The sequence below is a fragment of the Vulpes lagopus genome, chromosome 21 (assembly GCF_018345385.1).
Source record: "Vulpes lagopus strain Blue_001 chromosome 21, ASM1834538v1, whole genome shotgun sequence".
NCBI lineage: Eukaryota > Metazoa > Chordata > Mammalia > Carnivora > Canidae > Vulpes > Vulpes lagopus.
In genome coordinates, this window is record NC_054844.1 from 9623028 (window position 1) to 9645120 (window position 22093).

At 37.2% G+C, this 22093-nt stretch overlaps 1 protein-coding gene across 1 annotated transcript; it reads right to left on the reverse strand.

Moving 5' to 3' along the window:
* Positions 1 to 8047: 8047 nt before the first annotated feature.
* KLRB1 (killer cell lectin like receptor B1) lies at positions 8048 to 20895 on the reverse strand. Its single transcript, XM_041736409.1, has 6 exons — positions 20763 to 20895; positions 13999 to 14097; positions 13268 to 13342; positions 11977 to 12131; positions 11492 to 11607; positions 8048 to 8249 (listed from the first exon to the last, which is right to left on the reverse strand). Exons 1-6 carry the CDS (start codon positions 20845 to 20847, stop codon positions 8048 to 8050), a joined length of 732 nt encoding a protein of 243 aa, XP_041592343.1. The 5' UTR covers positions 20848 to 20895.
* Positions 20896 to 22093: the final 1198 nt, after the last annotated feature.

The window sequence follows — 22093 nt, forward strand, 5'->3', positions numbered from 1 at the left end:
GCAGTCTATACCACCGTCCTTCAAATCCTTCACCCATTGTTTCCTTTTTTCCTTCTTTATTACCTTTTACAGGTTTACTTATTTTTATTGTTTTTTGTTTTTCTGAACAATATGTAACTGAAGCTCTACGAGGTCTGGGATCTTTCTCTACCATGTTCACTGACATATCCCAAATGACAAAAGTTGGCAGGCATTGTAGGTCATCCAGTATTTCTTCAATGAATAATTGATTCTGAACTTTAACATACCACAGTATAGATTAAGAATATCTATAGAAATGTTTTAAAATATATGTGGAATGTGTAGAATCAAAACTACAGTGAGGGGCTTTGCCACACCAGACTCCATATTCTGTATGGAGTTCACTTGACTAAAGGGTCATTCACTTGACTAAAGGGTCATTATGACAGACAGTAATACAAATAATAGGGCAGATTTATGGGCTACGTAAATGATGCACCTCAGAGAATACACTATTTCTTTTTCGGAAAAGTACAAATCATAAAGTTAAATATATTATCATTCATTATTTTAGAAACCACTAACACATCTTTTTTAAAGATTTTTTTTTTATTTATTCATGATAAACAGAGAGAGACAGAGACATAGGCAGAGGAAGAAGCGGGTTCCATGCAGGGAGCCCAACGTGGGACTCGATCCGGGGTCTCCAGGATCACTCCCTGGGCCGAAGGCGCCAAACCGCTGAGCCACCCAGGGATCCCCACCACTAACACATTTTAACAAAATGTTTTTTGTTAAATGTTAGCATTTTGTGATACCGTTTTACACTTTTACAGTTGCAGATGCACATGATGGTCACAAGGTGGCGATAGACTCACTCTTGAATTTATACAAGGATGCTCCTGCGGTTGAAAGGAGCCTCCAGAAAAGGACATTTAACACAACATCTTCGACTGCTGGCTCTAGGAGGAGAAATGTGTGAAAATCTCAGGAGGCAAGAATTACTGAGAAAATTCACACTTAAAATTTAGTAGCTAACATTCACATAAGCAAGCTGGAAAGTGGACAAAACATGGAAATAGAAAGAAGCAAGGAGAAATCTAGTATCTACTCCCGGCTCAATTAATACTGGTTTGTGACCTTACCCAAGTCAACTATAAGTAGCTCTGACATGTAAAATGAAAATAAAAATTAGACTCAGAAACCTTTCACTTTCTTTCTAGTTGTAAAAAAATCCCTTCTTTTTTTGGTTCAACTTGAATATGGTTAAGTCTCTAATCATGAACTTCTTGTGTCTTAGTCCTCAGAGACATTGACCCTGGAAGCAAATGCCTGATAAACACAATTGACTTTCTGTTGCTGTGACAAGTTTCCTATAGAGAAGGAAACTTAGTTCCTCTTAAGATGTATACAAATACGATTGGAGATGCCATAAAGTATTCCTGTGCACTATACTTGTTTGCAGCACATGGATAGGTATTTCTGAAAACATATATGCATATACTGGATTTCTGTAATCATTACTATAGAGATAGTTCGTTAGAGCCAACTACTCCTCTTCCGCTCCTGTGCATTGCCATCCCAAGTGTAAGCAAGGTGGAGAGAGTAAAGCAGCAAAGCTATGAGGGATAAGAGGCGTGGGTAATAGGACATATGCTAAAGATATGGAAAGACAAATGATACGTTTTCTTTTTGACGGGAAAAGGAAATCTAGTTGGTTCTAAACAAATTTTCCTGTAAATTTCATTTTTCTCATACAACTGAATCAATTATTCATTGAAGAAATACTGGCTGACCTACAACGCCTGCCAACTTTTGTCATTTGGGATATGTCAGTACCAATTCATTGTCTTCATGATCCTTGCTAACTTTCTGACATATCATACCCAGGAAGCTGGTATCCTTTTATTATTTTCTGGTAGCTACCAAAGCAACCAGATATTCCCTCTTTTATCATATCCACTGTTATCAAACTATTTGCAACTCTTACCCACCTCAAAACTAAAGTCGATTCCATAGGAAAAACATGTTTTCAAACTGATAAACTTTATTGATTGAAAGTCCCTTTTATCTCCCCTCCTCCTAAATTTTGGAGAAGAAGTCATAGAATTGTTAAATCATTCTATTGGAAAACAACTTTGTGGACATCTAGTACCAATATCCCAATTAATAGAAGAAATTTCTGCATATACACGGTGTGAAGTATGGTACAACTAGAAATCATTTTAAAGGGTTATGTGTAAACTGAGTAAAAAGAAATTGCACCAGCTCTGGTTTTCTATCTCTCCATTGTACCCATTTCTTGTAATGGAACTTAGCACCTCCTCCAATTAAGATTAGAGTACTATTACCCCCACTCTTTGAGTCTGGGCTAGTTTTTTTTTATTTGATTTGTCCAAGAAAATGCAGAGATGTGACAGAGTTCAATTGCAAACCTAGGCCCCTCTTCTTTTTAAAACTCTCCCGGCCACCATCTGAATAACTTGAGATAATCTGAGGAGAATATGAAATGCCTGTGCCTACTAGCCAGGTGAACAGTGAGCCAACTGCCCCACAGGTGACTAAGGTCACCCAAACAGCCTTCAGCTGGTCGGTCCGCAGCCTACAGATGCATGAGTCAGTCCAGGCAGTATCAGCTGAATTAGGATCAGATAAGTAGAAACTTCCAGCTTACTCACAGTATCATATGCAAAACTAAATCATTGTGTTTTAATCCACTGAGTTTTGAGGTGATCTGTCATGTATCAAAATTTAACTCACTCAGGTAGCAAGTGCAGTAGTACTTGTACTTATTGTTTCTATTACAAATCAATTGTAGTATTATATAATTCCATTAAATGTATCTGCAAATTTTAATAAAATTTGCTGTTGACTCTGTTTTGATTGGTTAGAAATTTTGGAGATGATGTTGGATTGTTTTAGCGATTCTTCTTCTGGGTTGTTTTGCCTATCTCTGTCGATAACTGCAATGGATACTAATTCAGGGAAGAATATTGATAAGCCAGAAGCAGCTCAATTTTACACTAAGCCAGTGCTAAGTAGTGTGAAAATTTTAAAATAAATACAGTGAATGACTCTAAAAACCATATTTGTCTTTATTTTGGTATTTTTATTATTTTCTTAATTTAAATTGAATTTGCCAACATAAAGTATAGCACCCAGTACTCATCACATCATGTGCCCTCCTTAGTGCCCATCACCCAGTTACCCCATCCCTCCACTCCTCCCCTTCTGCAACCCTCAGTTTTAAGAGGGTTATCTTTCATGGTTTGTCTTCCTCCCTAATATTTTCCCATTCAGTTTCCTCTCCTTCCCTTATGGTCCCTTTCACTATTTCTTATATTCTGCATATAAGTGAACCATATGATAATTGTTTTTCTCAGATTGACTTATTTCACTCAGCATAATACCCTCCAGTTCATCCACATTGAAGTAAATGGCAGGTGTTTATACTTTCTGATGGCTGAGTAATATTCCATTGTATATATATATATATATATATATACATGTATATATATATATATATATATATATATATATATACCACATTTTCTTTATCCATTCATCTGTTGAAAGACATCGTGGCTCCTTCCACAGTTTGGCTACTGTGGACATTGCTGCTATAGACATTGGGGTGCAGGTGTCCCGTTGTTTCACTACATCAGCATCTTTGGGGTAAATACCCAGTAGTTCAATTGCTGGGTCATAGGGTAGCTCTATTTTTAACTTCTTGAGGAACCTCCACACTGTTTTCCAGAGTGGCTGTACCAGCTTGCAGTGTAAGAGGGTTCCACTTTCTCCACATCCTTGCCAACATTTGTTGCTTCCTGTCTCATTAATTTTGGCCATTCTCACTGATATAAAGTGGTATCTCACTGTAGTTTTGATTTGCATTGCCCTGATGACAAGTGATGTGGAATATTTTTTCATGTGCCTGTTGGCCATGTGTAGGGCTTCTTTGGAGAAATGTCTGTTCATGTCCTCTGCTTGTTTATTGACTGAATTCTCTGTTTTTTGGGGTGAGTTTGGTAAGTTCCTTATAGAGCTTGGATACAAGCCCTTTACCTAATATGTCATCTGTAAGTATCTTCTCTCATTCTGTAGGTTGACTTTTAGTTTTGTTGAGTCTTTCCCTTGCTGTGCACAAGCTTTTTACCTTGATGAAGTCTCAATAGTTCATTTTTGCTTTTGTTTCCTTGCATTTAGAGAGGTGTCTTGCAAGAAGTTGCTGTGGCCACAGTCAAAAAGGTTCCTGCCTGTGTTCTCTGAAAAATGAGGCTCATGCAGGTATTCGAGCTACAGGACTTTGCATATCCCTCTCATGGTATCATGGGTACCTAAATCATGTCTTAACCTTCCTACAGTGTTCTCTGGGGCTCCCAAATCAGAGTCAGGGTGTGAAGCCATTACAAGGTGGCCCACTGAGCTGGCCCAAATTCCCAGGGGTGAGAATTTGGGGAGATAGAATATAATCTCACAGAGTGGACAAAACAGAGTGATTCACTTGGTCCTGAGTGTATTTTGGTCTGTGAGTTAGAAGATATTAAATTCCAAATTATAAAAAAGCAAATTTATATATATAAATATATATTTATTTATGTATACAAAAATAAAATAAAATACAGTGAAAGGAAGCCAAAAATGAATAATATATATAACCTGTAATTGCAAAATATGAAAATTAAAAAGAAAAGACTTCAAAATGAAGATTTGATTAAATAAGAAACTAGTAGAGATAGGATTAAAAAAAAAAACAGTGGAAAATTTTAACCTGAAAGATAAACAAATCATAAGGAAAAAAAAACCCCTCCAGTTCTATATACTATTTTCTCCCAGTCCTACAGTTTTCCAGTCCTCTTTGGTCAGTAAACATGCTGTTCCTCTGTTCTTCTAGCTAGTCTTCTGAGGGAGGAGTCTGCTGCACTGATTCTCAGGAGTCTGTGCCTGGGTACAGTTGCACTGTCCCTTGCCAGGGGCTTTATGAAAGGTAGACTTAATTTGAGGGTTAAAAATATTCAAAGTTCCCAACAAATACAGAGGAAAGAATGACATTCATTCAGAAATACACCATGAACAAAGGCATCTTCATCCCATATAACAGTTCCCGAAACATCGTTTTTTATTTTTATTTATTGAGAGTGGGGGAGGGGCAGAGGGTGAGGAAGAAGCAGACTCCAATGTGGGGCTCCATCCCAGGACCCAAGGCTCCAACCCAGACCCAGAGCACCATCCCAGGAGCTGGAGATCATGATGAGAGCCAAAAGCAGACACCCCACTGAGCCATCTACGTGTCCCCTGAAACATTGTTTTATTAATCATTTACAATTTCCTACAAAATAAACTCTGACAGAATATTTATTCTTCTCTTTAAATCATCATTTGTTCAGTATTCACTGAGTACCTGCCATGTGCCCAATATCTTTCTAGGTTCTTGGGACACATCAGTGAAGAGACAGGCAGAGATCATTGTGATTGAGGAGCTTGCATTCTGGATCCACCCCTCCCACTGCTGGTTGGGCAAAATCACTTCACATACAAATTATCACTAATTTAAATTGCCTTGTATTTACATTAGCACCAAACAATAAGTTGAAATAAGGTACTAATAATTGGATACTGCCTCTCATGCTTTTAGCCTCAAAATCATTACAACTGAATAAAACTTTCTGAATAAAAACTTGAAGAAGAAAACAAGCTATATGGAGGGCAGTTTAAGTCAGAATTTGAATTACATTTACAGATTATGTTTATTGAAAGTCTTTGCCTGAGAATTTGTAGCCATGTTGCAATTACCTATTTCCTGAGATAGAATATTGAAAATTTCTCATGAATCACAAATGATAAATCCAAAGCACACTCTGAGTATGCAGTGTTCAAATGTTTATTTTGAAAGGGCTCTAATAGAGTGTGTCAGGATAGATGGATATGCAATTGGCTTCATATACCTGGGAGATCATATTTGGGTTCTAGCTCTATCAGTGGGTCACTTCCTAAATGTTGATAAGTCATTCTATGCTGCTTGTATTATTATTTGGAAAATGGTCTTTTTAGAAAAACTATTCCTGTAACTCTGCCTGCCCTGCTGAGGTTCGAGGCAACAGCCACAAATCAATAGCCACAAATATTGGTGAGGAAAGCATTGAGATACCACTAGCCCTAATCACCATCTCACTCTAACTACATTAGAGACCCCAAGCAAGAACCATCTCAGTATGCCCATTCAATCAACATATTTGATTGTACAATTATTTATTTGGCAGGAAATTTTTTTAAATTTTTATTTATTTATGATAATCACAGAGAGAGAGCGAGCGAGAGAGAGAGAGGCAGAGACATAGGCAGAGGGAGAAGCAGCCTCCATGCACCGGGAGCCCGATGTGGGATTCGATCCCGGGCCTCCAGGATCCTGCCCTGGGCCAAAGGCAGGCGCCAAACCGCTGCGCCACCCAGGGATCCCGGCAGGAAATATTTATTGGCAATCTACTCTGTGCCAGAACCATGCATTGGTTAATAATACTATGAAGGTCCTTCCACTCATGGCGCTCATTTTTTTTTTTTTTTAAGATTTGCTTATTTATTTTAGAGAGTTAGAGAAAGATTGTGCATGCAAGTGAGGTCAGAGAGAGAGAATCCTTAAGCAGACTTCCTGCTGAGCACAGAGCTCCACATGGGGCTAGATCCCCAAACCCTGAGATCATGACTTAAGCTGAAATCAAGAGTCAACCTAACAAAATAATAACAATAACAAAATAATAAATAAGTAAACAAAATAATTACCCAATTTTACATGTTGTGAAGGAAATAATGTGTTGGAATGGGACAAAATGGATAAACTTCTGCTATAGAACTATTTATTGTTTATCATTTCTCTGTGACAAAATTCTAAGTTTTTTTTTTTTAATTTGAGTATAGTTGACACACAACATATACTCAGTTGACAGATCCATGTTTGGAATGAATTCTAGATTAACTGGTTGGATTTAGAGAGCCTTATCCTGATTTGCTTTAGAAGGTTGCACTGAACATCATTCCAAGGGATGGAAATGTACATTGTCAGTTATGGAAACACTTTTTTTCAGATTTCTGCTCTTTATAGGTCGCTTCCCCAAAAGTGCCCAACACTTCCAAATCTCACTGTTATCATATATTGTTCATAATGATTCTCTTGTCTAGAATGTTTCCCTAAGTGACACAAATTGTACTTTGGCTCTTTGATATCTTCAAAATTTTATATTAACAAGTATTATAAATCATCATGGAAAACAGAAATTGAAATGTGATTTTGGTCATTATAGTATGTACTTGAGTTTATATAATTCAAATTGGCATCGAATGATCAGAGCAAGTAGATATCTATTTTTCAGAAAAATTTTTATAGGCCTCCTTACAGAGTAAATTCAGTATTATTAATTATTATTTATTTGCTCTCCACAGAAAATGTGGCATGTTTTAAAAAGTGAACTTTCATGATATTTATTTGAATAATTTCTCTTTTGTGGAAAAAATATCACTTATTTCCCATTAAGTAATGAAAAATTTAATTACATATTTCCTACAGTTGTATGTGAGCCATAGATAAAAGGAGACATAGAAGGAAAATAAAGGCGTAATGAGAACATTAAAATGGGAAGAACATTGGAATGGTGGAGTTTAGATCCCTTCCCAGGATCCTTTGATTGAGATTCTGATATCAGAGTCAAATGAATGGATTTAAGTCAGGGTCCTGCCGCAATCCAGTTGTGTGATAATATGAAAAATCATAGACTATTACATATTCGCAGAACTTTAGAAATCTTTTACTAAAACTTCTAGAGGTGAGCTAAGGCATAGAGGGGACCAATGAAGGCCACACATGTACCCCAGTCTGGAAACCATTCCTCTCAGCTGGTCTGACTCGTTTCCATAGAACATCACTCTATCTTAAAAATGATACATGTTTTCCCTATGTATTTGTTTCCTCATTCATTTAGTGAGTAGATTAGACATGAACTTCTGTAAGATTCACAATAGTTTTAGAATAGTTTTAGAATTCTCAGTATTGATGCATTTTGTGCTATACAGTAGGCCAGTTTAACCATATGCATAATTAAAACAGCAGAGACCTGAGTGAAAAGTAAAGAAATTGAGAGGGGATGCGTAGCCAGAATTTAGAACATATTTTATTTCTGTCAGGTTTCAGTTCTTTTTGGCAGATCCATCGATTTTCTGCATCACAGTCCTCTGAAACAATTCCTGTCAGAGAGATGTAAACACAGCTGCTTTCTTTATTATAACCAGCAATTTGTAATCTGTGAAGCAAAAGAAATGTCTCTGTTAGTGTTTGGGATTTTCTCACGTAATTGATTCTCCTCATCTAGCCAGTGTCTCCTACAACTTTCAGGAAGCAATAGGATGCCAAATTATTAAGTATAGAGTAAGTACGCAGTCACAAATATAATGGTATAAACTTTTTAAAAAGATTTAATTAATTAGTTAATTAATTAATTGACTTATTTAGAGCACAAGTTGGGGGGAGGAGCAGAAGAGAGGGAGAGAGACAAGCAGACTCCTCGCTGAGCATGGAGCAACATGTGGAACTCATAAATCTCTGAAACTTGCAAGTTGATCTTCCCTGGAAAAACGTCCTCTAACAAGAAACTTCATAATATATACGAAGAAAACAAGCTTTAGAAGCTGGAATTCTCTTCTTATCCCCACTCTATTACTAATATATCAGGTGAAAAGTTTTTTTAATTCTACTAAACTTAAATTTTCTTAAATATATAGGACATAACCACTAATATTTGGGGGACACACTGAAATGGCACTTGTGAAAGTATGACAATGCTTAAACAAAGTATGTGCTGAGGAAACATATTAAGTACACAGTGCGTAATGGGCATCCAGAGTCTACAGACTTTGGACACAGCTAGGGAAAGAGGCTTCATTTGTGTGGTATGTGGTCAGAGGTTTCCTTTTTTTCCCAATTCCAAACAGAGGTTGGTGGGTGTCTGCAGGTAAGGGTGGGAGTAGTATCAAAAACAAAATAGGCAGCATTAGGGTGAGGTGCCAGGATGGGGTGAGTTCAAGATAAGTTTATCTGCTTTCAAACAAAGTGGAGTGGTGGCAGTGGATAGGGTGTGTCACAGGTTTTCTTTGTTCCTTCAGTGCCTTCCTTCATGCAGCCCCTTGGGCCTGAGCAGCCAATCTGATTCCTCTCAAGTGTCTGACACTCTAGTCAAATTATGAACTTCTTTTAACTGGGCTATTGCCGAAGTCTGCCATGTTTTATCTCTTCTACCCTTTTGATCCCTTCTTAACAATTTCAAGATAACTTCTGTAATGCTCAGATGGCCAGGTCAATGACTTTTTTTTTTCTGAAAGGCCCTCAATGGCTTCCCAGGTTTTCCTTGGCCTGATGTCAGCCTGGTTCTCTAAATTTATCTCATTTAGTCCTTCAGTAGTCCTGTGAAAAAAATTATCACTCTCTATTTTTTTCCTTACCTGAAAGCCAGGCCGACAGTTAAAATGAAAACAGAACCTGATACCATTTCTACTATAATTCAATACCTTTCAGGTGTATCTGTTCACTGATACCTTAAAATATTGTTTTTTATCCCAGAGTAAAATGGAATGTTCAGCTGAATATAATCCCCTTTACCTATATCTCTGCTCACAGACACTTCAGTATTTTCCAATTTTATTTTGAATCTCAGTAAAATAAATACACATCCACACCCACACATGCTAAATTTAATCAGTCAAAATTAATCTTTACTATGTATAAAAAAATAAAAATTAGTTAATATCAAGTTTTCATTTATATTTAAATGAAGTATAGAAAATAATACCTAGAAAGCATGTAAAAAATGAGGATGGATTTTTTGTGTGTCTGTGCTGTGTGTGTATGGTATATATGTGGAGTACATGTGGTGTATATGTGTTGTGTATGTGTAGTGAGTGTGTTTTACGTGTAGTATATGTGTGATGCGTGTTTGGTGTATGTCTGTGTTGTTTTTGGTGAGTTTTTCTGTGTGTGTTGTGTATGTGTGGTGTGTTTGTGGTGTACCCGTGGTGTAAGGATAGATTTTACTTAACAGAATGAGTATGCTTGCCTTTTCATAAGTTTATTCTATTCTGGAACACTTACTTTATTAATTGATTGATTGATTGATTGGTGATTTATTTATATGAAGAGAGAGTGCACAGGGGGAGGAGCAGAGGGAGAGGGAGAAAGAAACCCAAGTAGACTCTGTGCTGAGCATGAAGCCCAACACAAAGCTCAATCCCAGGACCCAGGAAATCATGACCTGAGCCAAAACCAATCACCAACTGTGCCATCCACAGCACTTATTTTAAAACCATCTTTTAAAGAATCACATTTTTAAAAATAGTTTGGAACATGGGTCAAACAATGTAAAAATTTGTTAACTAAGCCAACATCTTTTCAATGTTTAATACTTACCCATATAAATTATCACTGTAGATAAACTTGAACATATTCCTGTGTTTTAAATGTCATGTTTTTTCCTCATGTTCCTCATGTTTTTTGAATGACAAAACATGTTTTAACTATAATTTATACAAATTTGATTGAATCATTCACAGACTCAAAAATGGAATGTATATCATCTCTTCTGAAAAACTTATTGAAAGTTCTTTACAGAAACATTATTGAATACCTTCATACTTTTGCTTCTGAGGAAAAAAATACTCTTCCTTTGTTGTGAAATGAACCATAAATTCTGTTAAAATATATAATTTACCTGTCCAGTATCCACTCTCCTATTATACTGTTACCTTGACCATCTTACACAAGAAACTATAATGAGACCCCAGTAGAAAACAGCAAATAGATCCTTTGTGGCCTAAGCTATATTAACACATTCCCTCAAATGACTGTTTCCTTTATACCACTGGTTAAAATATACAGCTGACCTTCGAACAACATGGGTTTGAATTACACAGGTTCGCTTCTATGCATTTTAAAAAATAAATACGGTGCAGTACTGTAAATGTATTTTCTGTTCTTATGATTTCTTAATATTTTCTTTTCTCTAGCTTATTGTGAGAATATAATATGGAATACATAAAACATATAAAATATATATTAATCAACTGTTTATGTTGTCAATAAGGCTTTTGGTGTGTCTAGATTCTGCACTCTGATATTTTCTTTTTCTTTTTCTTTTTATATTCACTGTTCCCTTTTCCTTTTATATTCCCTTAAAAATTTTGACATGCTATAAGCTTCCAGCTAGAGATTGTTTAATTTCATGTGCTCCTCCCCAAAAAAGCCTATTTCTTGTCTCCTCTAAAACCACCTTGCAGATAAAAATATACCTTGCTGTAATAGCCTGATGTCTTTTCATATATGTAACTTTTCAACCAATAACTTCAACATCATTCATCTTCTTTGTCTATTCTGAACCTCTTGAAAATTTCTAAACTAAATTAAAACCACAAAACTCAATTTTCCATAACAATGTTAACTATCTTGAAATGTAAACCTGATAGACTGAATATTCAAATGAGCTGATCTAATACTCACATATTTGAATTTAAAAACGAACCATTTATCCACTTCCATTTCTTCTCTGATAATGTTAAATTCAGTCCAATCCAAAACAGAATTTCTTTTTTATATATCAGTCTTCTTATGAGTCTCTATCAATGAAATGAAAGGAATGACTGGATATTCAATCTGTACTACTATTCATGGTTTGCATTTTTCTACTCATTCTCTAAAACTGAGTTCAAATCTCACCTTGTCTATGATGCCTTTCTTAACTCCCCATCAGAGTTAATTACTCCTTCTTTGTGATATTATTGTCTCTTTATATTCATATTATTGCATATGTTAAGTTATATTCAATTATTTGCTCACACGTGTGTTTAGTCTCTCAGATTGTGAGCTTCTTGAAGCCCGAGTTGCTACTTCTATCCACATAGAACCTCTGCTCTAAAGCCCAAAGATCTTGGTATGGCTACAAAAAAGTGCTAAATTCTATTAAGGTGTCTTATATAATTATTTACCAACTCTTCCTGATCCTGAATAAGCAGCAAACTGGATTCTTTCGCAGAACAGTCAGTTAGACCATCTTTCCAAGTGTTGGAAGCGTGAGAAAAAAACAAGCATTTTTCTTGGAGTAGATGCCAATGTACTGGGCACTGTAACAGATTTGGTTTCTCTGAGGTATACAGAAAGAAGAAATAAGTAAGTGTTATATTTTGTCCTGTCTCCACCCACCACAACCAATCACAAATACATGGGTCGTTGTAAATGCACCAAAGTCTCTGATTATCACTAGGAGAACAACAAGTGAATTTATTATAATTTTGAGATTTTTGAGACTTATTTTTGTTCATTCTGGTATCAAGAATTGGAAATTCATGACCAGATATGTTGAGCATAGATGGAATCATATAATATTAGAATAGAGGAAGAGCATCAAAATCATTTAAGGAACCACATCTTACTTTTTAAGGTACTGACAGAATAATTTAAGTCCACACAATCAGATGGTGGTAGAGTCAAAACTATTTCTGAGTTTCCTTAAACTCATCACTAGTGCTGACTCCACTATATGTCCAACATGTAGTTATCTAAAAAATGTTTATGTTAAACAACATGTGAGCTGCAAGGCAGATAATAATTGATTTCACTAAATTGATGACAAATTCTATGGAAAATTTCTAATTGCCAAATTATCTATTTGCTGACTTAATGAAATCTATTGGATAACATTTTCCAGAAGGATTTTTCCAAGTTTCTTAACATTTCTGTTCTGTAAGGATGTGCATAAACATGATCACATCCTACTACAGTCATTCCACAATAGTGTCTTTATTAACTCATACTACCTAGTGCAGCAAGAGTAATGTTTTAAGATTAATGATCATTGAGATTAACAAACACAATAAATATTTAAAAATTCATTTTATGTTTTAGTTCTACTAATTAGCTTCAGACAAAAGTTATTTCTTTGACAGCCTCATTAAAATCATTAAATATTTCATGGGAGTGTATATTTTACTTGTTAACATAATATTTGGTATTAATTATTGAATATTCTAGGAGCAACTTCTCAGGAAATGACATGAACTGGTGGTTAAGATCATAGTCTCTGATATCAGGTCACAGGTGTAATTTCCATTGTGCCTCTTACTAGGAGTATGACCCAAGTGAGTTGCTTACCCTTTTCATTCCTCAGTTTTGTTCAACAAAATCAGAAAGATAATGTCATCTTAACATATAAGTTGTTAGGAGCCTTTACTTCTGTAATGTATGGCTGTTATTTTTAGGAAAATCAAGCTACCCAATTACCTGTTGTTTCATTCCTGTTCACTTGAACATCTACTCGACATTCTTCTATTGATGAGTTTTGTCTTAAGAATATCACTAGTAAGTAAGGAGAGACCATAAGAAGATTAAATGCTGAATGTGGTGAAATGGATATGTTATACTGATCATTTCAGGATCACTAGGTTATCTCAACAAGGCTGAATGTGGACAGAAGACGAGGCAATAGCAAAGGGTCTAGTTAGAATACAGCATACATACACAAACAAACAAGAAAATACGTAGAACAGTGAACTCACACAGACCTTGACGTATTGGCTATCTACTTTTAAGTTGTTTATACTCCTGACCAAGCTTTCTCATCTTCGGGATGAGTATAATTACATGTATCCCATAGGAGAGAATGCATAGTGCAATCTGAAATTTAGTAGGCACTTAAAAAACTATAAATAATGGAAAAATTTAATTCTTTTGTCATTGCCATGTTTTTACTATAATTGTGATTATTTTTAGGTTCTGGGAACACATCTGAAATACCAAACGAAGGTGATCAGAATAATTAGGAAGAGAAATGTGAAAGGCTGAAGTTTGTGGAGTAGATTTGGGCAGAGAATTGTGAAAAGCACTTTTTTGTAATTGTTTTTATGTTATTGCTCTTTCACTAAGTTTGAGGTGGCCCAATGATGTTGGTACTCGAACATTTTTTTATAGAAGTAGTGTTAGTATTCTGAAGCAAATGATCTTGAATCACTTACCTGAAACACTCAACCCAATCACAGTCAAAGTAAGAAGAATAACTGCGGTACAACCAAGTTTCAGAGCAAACTGATGCCAAGCTGAACCTTGACAGACATCTGAGAAGGTAAGAAAATACACTCAGTTAATTTAGTTGAGTTCATTTCATACAAAAAGCAAGGGTGGTTTGGATCAATATAGACAGATTCATGTTGGGAGCTGGGGTCAGGAAAGAACATTTATCAGCCATATTAGAGACCCTCAAGGTAGATTCTCAGTCTGATCCAGCTAAGAGTTTGCTCATTGATAAAACAGAAATATATTTATGTTTGTCTTATGTACAAATGATCAGGTAATAATCAAATGGGATAGACAGAAAAAGTTTTGAAAATTGCCAAGTGCTGTGTAAAAATGAAGCACGTGCCCTATTGTCGGAAGTAAGTCAAAGAATTTTGTCTAAAAAGGATTACCTGGGGGGAGGGGCAAGACCGCGGAAGAGCAGGGTCTCCAGGTCACCTGTCCTCAACAAATTACCTAGAAAACCATCCAATCATCCTGAAAATCTACGAATTCGGCCTGAGATTTAAAGAGAGAACAGCTGGAACGCTCCAGGGAGAAGAGTTCGCGCTTCTATCAGGTAGGAAGACGGGGAAAAAGAAATAAAGAAACAAAAGGCCTCCGAGGGGGAGGGGCCCGCGAGGATCCGGGCTGAGGCCGGGGCGAGTGTCCCCAGGACAGGAGAGCCCCGTCCCGGAGGAGCAGGAGCTGCACCGACCTTCCCCGCGGAAAGGCCTCCCGGGGAATTGGAGCAGGACCCAGGAGGGCGGGGATGCCCTCGGGCTCCCGGGGACAGTAACAGAGGAACTGCGCCCCGGGAGATGCGCCGAGCTCCCTAAGGGCTGCAGCGCTCGGCGGGACCCGGAGCAGCTCGGAGGGGCTCGGGCGGCGGCTCCGCGAAGGGGGCTGCGGGCGGGAGCGAATCCAACAGCGCAGGCCCCGGAGCACAGGGCCCGGGACACAGCCCAGTATCCAGCCTCCCCTGGGACAGGCAGAGGCCGGGAGGGCCCAGGACAGCGAGGACGCTCCTGCCCCGAGCTGAGCAGATCAGCGGCCCCGCCCCGGAGCCTCCAGGCCCTGCAGACCGAGAGCCCCGGAGCTACTGCGGGAGCTGACTCCAGGGCTCCAGAGCTGCCCCCGCCACTGTGGCTTCCTCCCGGGGCCTCACGGGGTGAACACCCCCCACTGAGCCCTGCACCAGGCAGGGGCAGAGCAGCTCCCCAAGTGCTCACACCTGAGAATCAGCACAGCAGGCCCCTCCCCCAGAAGACCAGCGACACGGACCAGTTCCAAGGGAAGTCAAGGGACTTAAAATATACAGAATCGGAAGATACTCCCCCGTGTGTTTTTTTGTTTGTTTGTTTTTGTTTTTGTTTTTGTTTTTGTTTGTTTGTTTGTTTGTTTTTGTTTTGTTTTGTGCTTTTTTTTCTTTCTTTCTTCTTGATTTCGGATTGCTTCCCCCACCCCACCCCACCCCCTTTTTTTTTTCTCTCCTTTCTCTTTTTCTTCTCTTTTTCCCCTTTTTTTTCTTCTTTCTCTTTTTTCTTTTTTTTTTTTAGCCAGGGGAATTTTAAAAAGAAAACCATATCTGGGGGCATCATAATGCCAGATTTCAGGTTGTACTACAAAGCTGTGGTCATCAAGGTAGTGTGGTACTGGCACAAAAACAGACACATAGATCAATGGAACAGAATAGAGAATCCAGAAGTGGACCCTCAACTTTATGGTCAACTAATATTCGATAAAGGAGGAAAGACTATGCACTGGAAGAAAGACAGTCTCTTCAATAAATGGTGCTGGGAAAATAGGACATCCACATGCAGAAGAATGAAATTAGACCACTCCCTTTCACTGTACACAAAGATAAACTCAAAATGGATGAAAGATCTAAATGTGAGACAAGATTCCATCAAAATCCTAGAGGAGAACACAGGCAACACCCTTTTTGGACTCAGCCACAGTAACTTCCTGCAAGATACATCCATGAAGGCAAAAGAAACAAAAGCAAAAATGAACTATTGGGACTTCATCAAGATAAGAAGCTTTTGCACAGCAAAGTATACAGTCAACAAAACTAAAAGACAACCTACAGAATGGGAGAAGATATTAGCAAATGACCTATCAGATAAAGGGGTAGTTTCCAAGATCTATAAAGAACCTATTAAACTCAACACCAAAGAAACAAACAATCCAATCATGAAATGGGCAAAAGACATGAAGAGAAATCTCACAGAGGAAGACATAGACATGGCCAACAAGCACATGAGAAAATGCTCTGCATCACTTGCCATCAGGGAAATACAAATCAAAACCACAATGAGATACCACCTCCCACCAGTGAGAATGGGGAAAATTTACAAGGCAGGAAACCACAAATGTTGGAGAGGATGTGGAGAAAGGGGAACCTTCTTACACTGTTGGTGGGAATGTGAACTGGTGCAGCCACTCTGGAAAAATGTGTGGAGGTTCCTCAAAGAGTTAAAAATAGACCTGCCCTAGGACCCAGCAATTGCACTGTTGGGGATTTACCCCAAAGACACAGATTCAATGAAGCACCAGGACACCTGCACCCCGATGTTTCTAGCAGCAATGTCCACAATACTGTGGAAGGAGCCTCGGTGTCCATCGAAAGATGAATGGATAAAGAAGATGTGGTCTATGTATACAATGGAATATTACTCAGCCATTAGAAATGACAAATACCCACCATTTGCTTCAACTTGGATGGAGCTGGAGGGTTTTATGCTGAGTGAAGTAAGTCAGTTGGAGAAGGACAAACATTATATGTTCTCATTCGTTTGGGGAATATAAATAATAGTGAAAGGGAATAGAAGGGAGGGTAGAAGAAATGGGTAGGAAATATCAGAAAGGGAGACAGAACATAAAGACTCCTAACTCTGGGAAATGAACTAGGGGTGGTGGAAGGGGAGGAGGGCGGGGGGTGGGGGTTAATGGGTGACGGGCACTGAAGGGGACACTTGACGGGATGAGCACTGGGTGTTATTCTGTATGTTGGCAAATTGAACACCAATAAAAAATTAATTTATTATTATAAAAAATAAAATTTTTTTAAGTGAAACAGATGACATTAAATAAATTTTGAAAGTTACAAATAAAAAAATAAATAATAAATGAAAAGAAAAATTTTTGGAGAAACACTGGGTTACAGCTTCCAAAATTCAATCAGATCTGATGGGAATTATTCTTGTAATTCATACCTACCTCACAATTATAAGTTGTTTTGTATATTCTATTTTTAAAGCAGAGCGCCTTTACCAGTAAAGGATTTCCAAATTATCTACAGTTATGGATTTGTTTATATTATCAAATCTTTTAAATATTTTCTCTAATATTTCTCTATAGAAATTATTACTTGTTTTGAGTTGGTTGTGAAAAATATTAATATCATATTTGTTAAAACTCTATCTTCTCTGCTCCTTAGATGTTCAACAGTGACCTACAAGTCCTCTCCTGTTTGTTTGTTTTTTTATACTCTCCCTGGCAATTGCCTTGTGCAACCCAACTTTCAGAGAACTTCAGATTGTCTCTTCCATTAGTACACTGACATTCATATGAGTTGGCTCTTTCTAAACATACATTAACTATTTCCAACCTATTGAGCATCATAGTTTAGCATAGTCTATCTTAAAAGGGTTCCAATTACATTAGCCTACAGTTGGGCAAAATCATTTAACGCAAAGTCTATTTTATAATAAAGTGTGTAATATCTCATAATTTATGGAATACTCTTTTGAAAGTCAAAAGCAAGGATGAGAACTGGATGTTATATTGTATGTTGGCAAATTGAATTTAAATTTAAAAAAAAAGAAAGTGAAAGCAGAATGGTTGCATAGGTACAGGATGGTTGTGTGGGTTTTTGACCCTTTTGATTGTGTGGCTGATGGGGAGCTGCGGTTGCTGCTGCCCAGCATTATGAGATAGGACTATATTGCACATTTGCTACTCAGGGATTGCTGGCTATTGCTATTGCCATTGTATCTGCAATTGCTATTGCATTGCTATTGCACCATTATAAAGTCCAAAAATTTTAAGTTGAACCATTGTAAGTAGGGCGCCATCTGTATAGGTCAAAGGCAATTTGGAGTGACTTAAAAAATACTTATTTAGGAATGCTTGGCTGGTTCAGTGGTTGAGCCTTTGGCTCACGTTGTGGTCCCAGAGTCCTGGGATGGACTCCTGCATCAGGCTTCCCACAGGGATCCTGCTTCTTTCTCTGCCTATGTCTCTGCCTCTCTCATGAATAAATAGATAAAATCTTAAAAAAAAAAAAAACCCAAAATTTAATTTATTCTTGCTAAGACTTTTTTTTTTAAAGATTTTATTTATTTATTTGAGGGAGAGAATGCAAGTGGGGAAAGGCAGAAGGAGAGGGAAAAAGAATCTGAAGCCAAATCCACATTGAGTGCAGAACCTGACATGGGGCTCAATCCTACAACTGGGAGAATATGACCTGAGCAGAAACCAAGAATCCGATGCTCAACCAACCTAGCCACTCAGTTGCCCCTCGTAAAATTTAAGGAATTGAGTGGAAGGTCCTTTGCTTGGTATGCTCTTCCATATTAGCTTTCTCTACTGCACTACATGAGATTAAATTAATGATGTTACAATAGCAAACTGAAGCGGCCAGTACACTTTCGTCATTGGGAAATACCCGCTCAGGGCTCTTCTTTGGGTATAAACAGTATGCTAAATCATCTTACTCTGTTGCTCTAAATCTTTCAATGGCTTTCTATCCAGTAGATCTGAACCTATAAAGTCTATAAATGGTCTGCAGTTCCCTATTCATCAGTTTGGCTTCCAATGACCTCTTTAACTTCACCTGCTGCAGCTCTCCTTGCACACATGCTGACAGTTCACACTAACCAGCATGCTGCTCCTACGGTGGGATGGGCAAATTCTCATCCCCTAAAAGACGCTTCTGCCCAGATACCATGACTTTGTCCCACAGTTCTTTCAGGTCTTGATTTACATGTCATCTTGCCATCACCTTCTGTGAATATTCCATTTGATGTCCTCCCCCAAAGTTATTCTACATCTACTTTTTATTTTTCTCAATTGCACTTAATATCACGTGATCTTTTTAAATATACTTAGTTCTTTGTTTATCTGTTTGTGTCTATAGTAGTATAATATAAACGCAATAAAGGAAAAGATTTTTTCTCTACTTTGTTCACTTCTGTAGTCTCAGCACCAGTCGTATGCCTGGCACATAGAAGGTGTTTATTTTTGAATGAATGAATGACCTTGAGGCATTTTGCCAACACAACACCATAATTACTCTTCTAGGGGACCAAAACCTTGGCTGTAACAAAATAGGTCACGGCTCACATCTCTGTCTGGTTTTAATGACTTCTTTTGGGCACTCGCTATTTTATAGTTACCACAACCTGAAAAGTTTAGCTAAGAAGCTCAGAAGTGGTTTCACAATAACCGTAATATCAGGTCAGTGCTTTTTAATGACATATTTTGTTGATTTTATTCTACTTTTTTTCAGGTCGATGTTCAGGATGATATTTTGTAGAATAAAAAAAATAATCAGACTAGATAAATATTCTGGACCCATTGATTTGGGGTAATAGAGAGTAGCTTTTGAGGAAAATCTCCCTTTTTCTGGCATCCCCTTTCAACATCATCTTACTTTCTCTCTACTTTTGCTAGATCTGAATGGGGTACAAGAAGTCTTGCTCTTTCCTATAAAAAAATTAACTGTGTCTAAACCAAACCCCAAGTGTAGTTATCAAAATCCTCCAACTCACCTTAATTACCCTATGAAGAGTATGGTGAAACTTGTTTGGTAAACTTAAACTTGTTCCCCCCATTTGGAACATTGATAATTTAATAGTTTCAAACCTATACTAAATCATCCTAAAAGGATATAGCCCACAGGCCGAGCACAATATGAAACGAATATCAGGTTAGATAAAAATTCCAATATCACATTTGGTTAGATTTCAGAAAGTCATGATAATTTCATACATATTTTCTGCCTAGTTTCTGGCTTTTTTTCACCCGGTCCAGGCCATAGCATCCCTCATTTATTACTTCACATTACATTTTCATATATATTTTTTTTTTCACTAACTCAGACAAGTGCTAATTTCAACAAGTGCCGAATAGGTTCATCAATGATATTCTCCAAGGTCTCATGGCTTATCTCCTTCTAAATTGTGATACTTTTCAAATATCAAGTTTCAAAGTTAGAAATTATTGCATAGTAATTATATTGAAGTCTTTGATCTTGAATATGATTTTTTTTCAGAATTTTTTTCCCCTCTCTCTTTGGAGAATGAAGGAAGCTAGTCATTTAAGTTTATATTTTGTATTGTGAAAAATACTATGGAAGTGAATTAGCTGGAACTTAATCTTAGTATTTTGAGAAGGGATTTGGAATTAGGTAGGTTGCCATTAACAGCAAGGTACCAATGTGTCTCTAAAAATATTACTTTGTTCGTACATGTAAAATATTTCTCCCTGGTTTTTAACCAAGGCTCAGTAATAGAAGTGATATTCACTTTTCGTACTAATATCTTGATGAAAAAAGAAATCTACAAGGTGTGTGCTTTTGTTCACAGTTATTGTTACCTCAGACAAACTATGCTGCTCCACCATAACATTCATATAGGACTGCTAGTCAGTATAAATACAAGAGGAATTTCTAACTCTGGAAGATAAACAAATGCCAAAAGGAAAAATTAAAGGTACTTACCTTGAGGAAGAGATGGAGGTGATGAACTCGCAAAGCAAGAACCCCTGGATAAGTTTAAATCAGCATATATCACTTGTCTATCCATTGCAAGCAGGAGAATATGGCACTGAACTTGTGTGCAAGGACAGATTCCAAGTTCTATGAGTCAAGATCAGCAAAAGGAAGTGCCCAAGCTGAAATGCTTTGTTGTTTCTTTTGTATGTCCTCCCACCCACACTTTTAGCTGTGGGTTTTCTCCATAAATTAGAGAGATAATCCATTTATTGGGGATCCAATATACTTAGATATGTAATATCTACTTTGCTTAATTAACTGGTCTGTTGTTTGACAAAATTTGGGGGAGATTTTTTGTTGTCCTTCTAACCATCTGTTTTGAATATCTTTCTCAGGCTCAGGACTAGGGTGAAGCAAATGAGACATTCATCTAGGGTGCAAATTTAAGGGAGACTCCAAAAAGACTCCACAGTCAAGAGAAATAATACTCAATGCAATGTTGTAAAAAAATAAAGATTTATGCAAAAATTGGCAGGATGCATTTCAAAAGCTCTAAATTCTTCCTGAAATATTTGTGCTCCAAATAAAGTTGCAAAACCTAGAAAATGGTATTTAAATATGGAAATGGCCCCTTAATAAGACAATTGAAAACCATCCATAAAACGATCTTAGCTTAGTTCTAAAGGTGCTTGTGAGTATAGCAGTCTCCACATAAGTAAAAAAAAAATTAGTCTGCCAGAATTATAGAAAGTGGAAGATGTGAGTTTGTGGAATTTCTACTCTTTCAAGGATTTTGAGGCAGAGGACCATGGATGCCACCAAGTCTGACATTCCCATGTTACAAATGAGAAAGGGATTTCCTCAAAGTTGCTTGCAGTAACCAGGACAGAATTGTACCAAATGCTCAAAATCACTGAACAGTGAATGCAGTCTTCTGGTTTTGATTCTCCAGGAGGCAGGAAGGTCACTTTATTTGTGCTGTGATATCTGGTTTTGTCACATATTTTACCTAAATTTTTAGAGTAAATATAACCTACCAGAATTATGGAAAGGTATACTGGGTCACCTATATAGAATAGTCATTCTTGAATTTTAGTTTCTATATATAATAACCACCTGAAAACTTGTTAATAATGTAGAATCTTGTCTCATATACTCTTCCCTTTGTAAAATACAGTTAGTCTGAGGTAGGGGATATGGAAAAAAAATCAGCCCAGGTAACTGAGGTGGTTCATGAACCACACATAAATACTCATGTAGCAAGTAAAAAGTGTGGAGATATTTGAGAAAGATCAATAAAGTCAACAGAAGTCCGATAGGGTATTTAAATAATGCTT

Excerpts from the sequence above, each read along its gene's own strand:
- KLRB1 (XM_041736409.1), bottom strand. The coding sequence starts at position 20,847 with ATGGATAGACAAGTGATATATGCTGATTTAAACTTATCCAGGGGTTCT. Across the intron at positions 14,098-20,762 it reads ACCTCCATCTCTTCCTCAAG|ATGTCTGTCAAGGTTCAGCT; the intron begins GTAAGTACCTTT and ends TTACCTTCTCAG. Across the intron at positions 11,608-11,976 it reads TTCAGGATCAGGAAGAGTTG|AGACTCATAAGAAGACTGAT; the intron begins GTAAATAATTAT and ends TTTCATTGATAG.